The 8714-nt window shown below is 45.7% G+C and overlaps 2 protein-coding genes across 2 annotated transcripts; one reads left to right on the top strand and one right to left on the bottom strand.

The window, feature by feature from the left end:
- Positions 1-3937: 3937 nt before the first annotated feature.
- Positions 3938-6105, top strand: LOC128764070 (zona pellucida-like domain-containing protein 1). Its single transcript, XM_053873503.1, has 9 exons — positions 3938-4031; positions 4234-4460; positions 4730-4920; positions 4992-5064; positions 5128-5225; positions 5300-5383; positions 5449-5620; positions 5686-5788; positions 5915-6105. The coding sequence occupies exons 1-9, from the start codon at positions 3938-3940 to the stop codon at positions 6103-6105; spliced, it is 1233 nt and encodes a 410-aa protein (XP_053729478.1).
- Positions 6106-6661: 556 nt separating this feature from the next.
- On the bottom strand, positions 6662-8370 carry zgc:162608 (uncharacterized protein LOC100037332 homolog). The gene is made up of 3 exons (XM_053872258.1): positions 8361-8370; positions 8051-8135; positions 6662-7451 (listed from the first exon to the last, which is right to left on the bottom strand). The coding sequence occupies exons 1-3, from the start codon at positions 8368-8370 to the stop codon at positions 6662-6664; spliced, it is 885 nt and encodes a 294-aa protein (XP_053728233.1).
- Between the last annotated feature and the right edge of the window lie 344 nt (positions 8371-8714).

The raw sequence follows: 8714 nt of genomic DNA on the forward strand, positions 1-8714 counted from the left end.
TGACTTCACGTAGTCATTTTCTTACAGTCGTGTCAGCGCCGTGCAGGAAGTGTGGAGTTTGGAAAAGAGATTTCCTCCCATGCTTGGGTTCCTGTTTGAGGAGAAATCTCTCCTCTCTCTCCCCTGCTTCCTGATTTATCACCAGCTCACCCAAAATATTTGGAGAAAAGAACAGTCAAAGATAGTGAATCACTATTGTGATGTCAGATACACAGATCCAGATTAGAAATATCTGGTAGAAACATCCCTGATGAAAATAGCTTCCAGGAAAATGTGATCATTGTCTGGGGGCCAAGAGAAAGAGCGACTATTGTGTCTGTGCTTCAATGTAAGGAATAATGTCAAACTTCAGGCAGGAAGCCCTCAAGGTCACTGTGTCCACTAATGTAGTGATGACCTCCCGCCAGCGGCTGCACTGCTCCTCCATCTGTGGTAAACAAGCAGCGCATAGGTACGGCCCAAGGTTTAGGGAAAATGTCCAAAAACCGATGAAGAAGAGCTTAGAATGATCAGAGGGAAAGTGAAAATGTGGCTGGAAAAACAGTCCTCTGAGCAGTTGGAGAACACACTTTCTAAATCTGTCCCACACAGAACAGAGAGCGATGATCTCAACACAGCACACTCATGAGGTGCTTGTGCCTCTGCCGGCCTCAGCTGCTACACTTTGGTTCCATGTCTCGGAGTGTTTCTCCTGCCAGGAAACCCTCCTCAACCAAGAATTGCCAACGGATCTGGCCACACAGAGGCCTGACGTGTACTGCAGCAAGGTCTCAGATTCTGAGGTCCAGGGTCGTAACTTCAAACTCTTTGACTCAACTCTCCCCTCTCTCGCTCTTCACATCCAAGTGTGACCCTCACAGATGTTTTCCTTCTGCTCGCTAATCCTAACCTTGTGATGGAGGAAGGGAGGGCTGCGCTTCATAAACAAGGACTTGACCTGCAACAAACATGCCATTTTTACCTTGTGTCATTCAAAAAAAAGCAGATTAACACTGGATTGAAACAGATTTATGTCTATTTTCTTTTTGTCCATCTCGCTGAGGGCATGAGTCACATGACCGTGTAACGGTTGTGTGCACTCATGACCAATAGAGGGCGCCATTCTATCTCTTGTGTGCACTCACCAAACATTATTAGGTGAAAAATAAAATTCAAAACATAGGTATATGTTTTTTTAACTGGTGTACAAAATGAGCCATGCATCAACACCACCTTGTTCAAAGACCAAAACCAACACAGTGTGACTTCTTGTGTTGTGTGGCTTCACCTCGGCAAGTGCTGCGGATGGATGGAACCCAGGTTCATAACCACTGCTCTAGAGGAAAAATTGCACTAGTTCTCAACTGGTTACGGTTTGCAGGACCCACCATCACCGCAAATGACCCATAGTGATTGAAATAAATTGAACACTGTTTAATTCAACTTGTGTAAAGAAAGGTAGAACGTAGATTCGTATACGGTACGAGGGTTGTATGACAGTTTAATAAAGTCCGACCACGGAAGTTGTGAATCACTGCGACACTCAGTTCAAGCATTTGTTTCTGACAGAAGTGAAGAAGTGGAACATACGCGGGACATCCAACTTACCTCTCTGTACCTGAAACAAAGGAAATACATAAAACACCATGATCATTTCAGTGCACTAGTGTTCTGATATTTGATCAACATTGAAGTGAAGCTGTTTTAAAAATATCTTATGGTTGCATGTACTTGAAACATCAGTTTCATAATTTAAATGTTGGATTTTTGCTCCACCCCCCCATTTGTGTTTGTCTCTGTATATTCCACTTGTGTCTCCAAGGACAATCATCATTGTCAGTGCGCTTTCTTGAAATGACGCTGCCAATAAACAACATTTTCTTCTTTTCTAAACTATATTTGGCAACTTTGTAACCTAAGATAATTGAAGAAATGCTCCTCTATTCCTCCGGTTAAGATGTCGATGCTGAAAAAGGTCTCCCAGTGGATTTAGTTTTGTCCCAGTGTCCGTGTCCTGCCTCGTCCTTGTTTTCTAACAATGTAAACGCAGCGTATATAGGTTTCACGTAATTGCACTGTGTACTGTACTGAGGTTAATCCTCAACACAAGGGTCAAGAGTTCACGCTTTATTCTTGGCACATCCTCGCTGACAACCTCCGATAATTCAAAAGTTTGTTAATAATAACCGTGAATATAATTCCTGTGAGTTTCTTGTGCACATGAAACACCCGGATTTCTATCTGTATTTCGGTCCGTATCTACAGGACTGTTCTTCCTTCCCACCCCCTGCAGCACAGGGATCATAGCAGCGACGGGAGAAATGGAGAATGTGATTAGAGATTTGAGATGTTCCCAAACAACGGCGTGCTTCCAGGGACTCTGCTGAGGAGCAGGGAAACAGTACAGGAGTGACACATCTGTGGATAGTGTAACAAATGGCACGGCTGCTCCGGGCGAGGGCACTAGTCATTCGGGGGGGTGACAATAGGACGTCTCAGTTTAGCAGCAACAGCCGTGGCCTTCAGCTAAATGGAGGACACGCAATGCAACAGTCAGACAAAAGAGAGAAGGTTTGTCATGAAAGTGAAATTAACAAAGGTTAAATCTGGCGGGGGATGCACCGCCAGCCCGCTGCGACTCAGCTCACATTACCGTGTTATGAATCACCCGAAGTGAATTATAAAATAACTGATGCGACTGAGTGTCGTGGGACCACACCTGAGACAGGTGTCTTACATTTGGACGGGACAAGTTGTACTTCAATAGAAACAGACAACTGAATTTGCTGTTTGCCTCACAGTGGTTTTGCGGCTCCACTGCGCAGAGCGAGCAACATTTCATCAGTGTGGGAGTGAAAATCATCGCTTGTATTTCAATCCAAACATTTGGATTGTCTACGAATAGAATTAAAAATACACGAAATGATGAAAAAGTACACCTTAGAAAACTAAGGCAAAGGCTGAAAGCAAAATATGAAATAAAATAAAAAATATATACAATTTACAAAAAAATTCACTGCCTCTATTTTTGGTTAAGATTTTGCTGGATGATTTTTATTTATTTATTTATTATTTCTATTTTCTATGTAATTAATTTATATAAATATGTATTAAAATCACTGAATGCTTTATAGAAAAGTGTATGTGTATCACTGTAGCGTTGCACCACGTCAAACAGAAATGTTTTCAACACTTCCAAAGTCCACATATTTATATGAAAAAACTGAGCCAAATGTCAAAAGCAAAATATGAAGAAAAAAAATTATACAATTTACAAAAAAAAAATCACTGCCTCTATTTTTGGTTAATATTTTGCTTTATGATTTTTATTTATTTATTCATTATTTCTATTTTTCATGTAATTGATTTTTCTAAATACGTAATAAAATCATTGAATGTTTTATAGAAATGTATATGTGTATCACTGTAGAGTTGTGCCACGTCGAAGAGAAATGTTTTCAACACTTCCAAAATCCACGTTTATATGAAAAAAAACTTTTGTAGTTTGAATGTATTGATACCATAGAGTAGAACCAAAGTATCAACACATTGTAACCCATCCATTGAAGAACGTGAAAAGAAAAACTGGGCCAAATCGAAGCAAATGACAAAAGAACAAGTTTCCATTCCAGAAATCAAATGTTGAATGAACAAAGATGAAGCAGGTGTGTGTTATGTGTGGGACTAATTTTAGCTGGGGGAGGGGTCAGCAGTCACACCTCTGTGGTTTTAGGTGTCTAAAGCTATAAAGGCAACGATGCCTGAAGTTGACAAATATCTCCAGGAAGGAGGAAGGTAAGACCCCGGACGTCTGCGCCTGACACTTATTTGTCTGTTTCATCTGCTGGATTGTGACCAGACTGTGTGTGACTGAGATACGTTTTTTTGAGGATGACTAACAGCTTCTGTCGCGTCTCCATCGACAGGATCCCCTCAACTGAAGGAGCCTCTTCCAAACATGCGCGCGTGTCTCTGTGTCCCTCTGCTGGCTGCGCTGCTCCATCCTGCCGCCTGCCTCTACAACTGTTCCTCCGAGTATGAGAGGACGCCAGGTTGGTGTGCTCCTGCTGCACCTTCATTTTCACGTCAGGAACTGTAACTTCTCTGAGTAGAGTCAAGTCTGATGGGATTAACAAAATGTCAAGTTAGTAAGGGGATGTTTTTCCCGCCTGTTGCATCAGTCTGGTTGGATCAAACTTTTTTTTTTTTTACGATGAATCAGCATTTCTTTCTCATGTCCCTCGCACTGATCAGACAACTCGGACCTGTCGGTGGACTGCGGCACCAGCATCATCACGCTGGAGATCAACCTGTGCACGGCCCAGTGGTCCGGATTCAATGCCTCGGATTTGGCCCTGAACAGCAAGCACAACACCTCCGACTGCAAGGGGACGGTGGACGACAGCGTGGATCCTCCTGTGATCCGTTACCAGCTTCCAGTCAACCACAGTCAGGAGAACCCGTGTCGGCAGTCTCTGCAGGTCAGTCTCGACCTGAAGGTGGAGCAGGAGCTCAACATTATATCGATGAAGAACCTTGTCATGTACCCTAGAATTTGCCTAAGGTTTGATCCTGTCAGGGAACTCCTCGGGTTCAAACCCGGGCCGACTCGCTGGGCTTTCTGAAGGTCACCGAGTCACTCCATTTTGGATGAGAATCAAATAATCCAGTGAAGCCAGGGCCTTCAAAAGGTCCCAATTCTGACTCTTAAATCCTCTCACCGAAAGCTAGTTTCAAACGCTTCTTGCAGATCGTGGACGAAGCCCCGGATCCCTCGGGTCCCTTCAGCACCTTCCTCAGCATCCAGTCTGTGATCATCACCGGCTTCATCGACACCCCCAGAGAAGAATCCGGGCTGATCAGCTACTCCACAGACCTCTACTATCACTTCTCCTGCCGCTACCCACTGGAGTACCTCCTCAACAACACTCAGATCGTGGCGTGAGTTGGCCCCTGCTTCATGCTGTGCCTCGACACACACAGATGTCTCATCCCTTCTGCCCCCACCTCAGGTCCTCCGTCTCGGTGGCCACCAGCGACAGCAACGGGACCTTCATCGATATGCTCACGATGAGTGTGCACAATGTGAGTAGAGGACGCAGAGGCTTTTCCACGCCCAGTTGATTCAGGCTTCACTGGTTTTTGCAGGACACTGACTACGCGCACCCGTTAATTGTGCCCATAGACGGGGTGGAACTGCGGAAGAATATTTACGTGGAGGTCAAAGCAGTGAACCTGACAGGGAAGTGAGTGACGGGTTTTCATTCAGTTGCCTTTTTCATCCAGCTTTTGCTCATGCGCTGGGACCGTCTCTCCTCAGCTTCTATGTGCTGCTGGATCACTGTTTTGCCACACCCAACGCATACAACATGTCACAAACCGAAGTGCACGACTTCTTCACGGGGTACGTCGCCGCAGGACGAGTCCCACGATCATGCATCATGTGGATCACGTGTCTTTTCCTTACAGCTGTACAGTGAACGACCGGACGACGGTGCCGCTCAACGGCCAGTCCACCGTCGCCCACTTCTTCTTCAGAGCCTTCCGCTTTGTTCAACACCGAAACCAGGCCAAGTCCACCATCTACCTGCACTGCATCCTCAGACTGTGTGAGCCCACCAAGTGTCTGGAGCTGTTGAACGTGAGCTGGAAAACCATGAGGGATCAAAGGCGAAGAGGATGACCCTTGATGTTTTTCATTTTCAGGCTTGTAATAACAGAAGGAAAAGATCTGTTGCACCATTTGGAGAGGCCACCAGTGACTCTGCCACCATTTCAGTCGGACCCATCTACACCGCCAGAGAAGGTAGTGCCGCCTCACAATATTATTATTCAAGTGATTAATTCATCCATTTTCATCTCTCCCCAACAAAGACACTGCATTCGTGCCCTCAGAAAGTGAGTAGGTTTGAATGGTCCGCCTTTGTGAGTCCAGTCTGTTTTAAAGGTGTCTTCCCACATTCAGGCAACAACTTTGTGGCTCCAGAGAAGGAGGAGGTGAACTTGACGGGGTTGGCGGTGGGCGTTGTCTTCGGCTCTGCCGCGGCTGTCATGCTGGTGCTGGGCGGCTGGTTTGCAGTGAAGAAGTTTTACTGGGCAGGAGGGCTGCCTCGAGCCTTCCACTGAGGGCCACGCTCCAGCTCGCTGTACAGAATTGTAAGTTTATTTGGGAGTTATTTAACAGGTTTAGTGTTGTTGTGTTGGAGGGGAATCGTGAATGATGTGTACAATTTAAAAGTAAAGTGTCTGAAGCAAACACCGACAGCCTGATGTTATTATTCATGACCTTCACCAAGAAGGTTTGTCCACCAGTGACTGGAGACGTGGAGCTCAGATTGCAATGAAGATGTACAGTTTGACCGGGAACATTCCATCGTGTTGGCGGCTGCGGCGCCGACCTGCCTCATGTCGGCGTTTATTCAACACTGTCTCAGGACTGCGAAGGACGACGGCCATCTCTTCGCAGACCAACAGCCAATCATGACTCAGCTTTAGATGTAGTGCAGTTTTTAGATTTAATTATGAAAAACAAACATATCAAACATGGCGTTCCACACCTCACTTGAGGTTAACATGAAAAAAAACACATTTGTAATAAAACTATTTACAGATTATTCACTTTGCTTGTGGCCCAACGTCGTCATGCCATTCTTCTTGTCATTGGAAGTAGCTTCCAGCTTTCTCACTGCACAGAGTGCAGAATGTCCTGGATGAGGGCGGAGAGTTTTTGAGAGAAGTCCTCCTGTAAGGATCCACTTGACTGTTGAGAAAAGGGGGGCAGGTTTAAGTCCTCCTCCAGACCCAGGAAGAGGCTGTCCATTTGCCCCGCCAGCGTTTGGCTGTGCAGGGAAGCAGCTTGGCAGAAGTCCTCCACACTTGCCGCGGCTTTCACAGGCAGTCCAGCCTGAAGCTGAGTCTTCAGACGCTCCGCCCTGTCCTCGGCCTCCGACTTCACCGAGCTCAACCTCTGCTGCAGCCTGAAGCTGAACTCCTCCAAGAGTTCTCCCTCGCTGCTGTCCTTCAGCTGCTCCGTCAGGCCAGTGGTCTTGGTCTGAAAGTCTCTGAGGATGTCAGCCAGCTGGGCGCTGCTCTGCTGCAGAGCTTGGCTCATCCAAGTCAACGCCTCTCCATAGACAGATGAACCGGCCTCGGCCTGGACGTCTGCCGCCTCCAGACCCTGCAGACGGTGCCTCAGATGGCCACACAGGCTGTCGGTGTTGCTCCTGAGGGAGCTCTGGAGCTGGTGGGTGAGAGGAGCCAGGCGCTGCCTCACACTGGCCAAAGAGGAGTCGAGGCGGACAGATGAGGCCAGTCTCTCTCTCAGCTCAGCCAGCTCCTGGCGCAGGCGGCTGCGGAGCCGCTCCGACTCCATGTGCAGCTTACGGTGCATCTCTTCAGCCACTGGGTTTTTGCTGTGATTGTTGTCCTGGCTGTAGAGGTCACTGCCGTCAATGTGGCTCTTGTAGGTGTTACTGTTTCGGGTTAAGAAAATATAGTTTTTGACATTAAATTAAATAAATAATAACATAAATATGAGATAAAGTTTAAAATATATTTATTTTTCATGTAGAAGACAACTTAAAACTTCAAAATCAATTTAAATTATTTTATGAAATAAATGCTAAATGCAAATTTTAATACAAAAATAATACAACTAATGTTTAAATTCAACATCCATTACACAATGTTGCGGTCATTCAAGGAGATTCAAACTAGCAGGGGATTTGATGTTTTTAAATCTCAAACTTACTCTACATCCTTCATGAGCTGCATCTTGTCATGAACCTGGTTTTCCTTTGAGACCTCCCACAACGTCTCCCGCACGTTACGGTGAAGTGGATATGCTAAGAAAATACAACGTTAATTGACATTCACTGCAGAGTAAAACGATTATATTGTGGCAAGTAACAGTGCAGATTACCTGAAATTGTCATGAATGACAAGGTGATGACGGCTATTTTGACAAGCATGTTTATTTTCTGCTGGACGAAAAATGAAATTTAGCTTGTAGCGGCTGCTAAAGAAACTTGCGCGCAGTATCTGAATGGAGCAACACGTTGCTGACCTTTACCTCGGTATCAGCACTGTGAAGTCGGTCCGCAGCTCTTCCGACTTATAAAGGTCCGCGTTATCAGAGCCGCAGCCCAGACTCTTGCCTGAGTCAATATTCAACACGTGGAGGGTCACGGATACGTCAGAGCACAAGTCAACGATACGCCGCCATAAAGGCTCGGTGTCAACAGCAGGAGTTGAAGAAAATGATGTCATGCCAATAAGTGTGCTCTGGATCTAGATAAGCTTGGTGAGGGGAAAGTACTCAGATAAGAAGCTCTGTAAAAGAACAAAGCTTTGATGTCAGATGGCGCTCAGCAGGCCTGTACCTTGCTGCATGTTTATTTCAACCAAACCAACACAATAATGGAGCCAACAAGTTCAAGTGTGAAGGTTAGGGTCAAGTTATGTTTCAGGGTTGTCTGACATTACTGGTCGACTTGCTGCCTAGGTCATTAACAAGCGAGAACAGGTCCTGCTGCTCAAATAAACAATGCGCATGCTGCCAAATTCTGATGCTCCAGATCCGTCCGTCGAACAACAGACCACTACGATGCCTCAGTATTATACAGCGCCGTCACGGTGCCTGTTTATATTAGACTATCTGTGCGCGTTGAGTCATTGGTGATGGGAAAATGTAGGGCAAAGTTGAATCCTTTTTTTTTTTTTGTTAGGTAAGTTAA

Source organism: Synchiropus splendidus, chromosome 8 (assembly GCF_027744825.2).
Source record: "Synchiropus splendidus isolate RoL2022-P1 chromosome 8, RoL_Sspl_1.0, whole genome shotgun sequence".
NCBI lineage: Eukaryota > Metazoa > Chordata > Actinopteri > Syngnathiformes > Callionymidae > Synchiropus > Synchiropus splendidus.

Excerpts from the sequence above, each read along its gene's own strand:
- LOC128764070 (XM_053873503.1), top strand. The coding sequence starts at position 3,938 with ATGCGCGCGTGTCTCTGTGTCCCTCTGCTGGCTGCGCTGCTCCATCCT. Across the intron at positions 4,921-4,991 it reads AACAACACTCAGATCGTGGC|GTCCTCCGTCTCGGTGGCCA; the intron begins GTGAGTTGGCCC and ends CCCCCACCTCAG. Across the intron at positions 5,789-5,914 it reads CTACACCGCCAGAGAAGGTA|TCTGTTTTAAAGGTGTCTTC; the intron begins GTGCCGCCTCAC and ends TTGTGAGTCCAG.
- zgc:162608 (XM_053872258.1), bottom strand. Across the intron at positions 7,452-8,050 it reads TTCACAGTGCTGATACCGAG|TAACACCTACAAGAGCCACA; the intron begins GTAAAGGTCAGC and ends AACCCGAAACAG.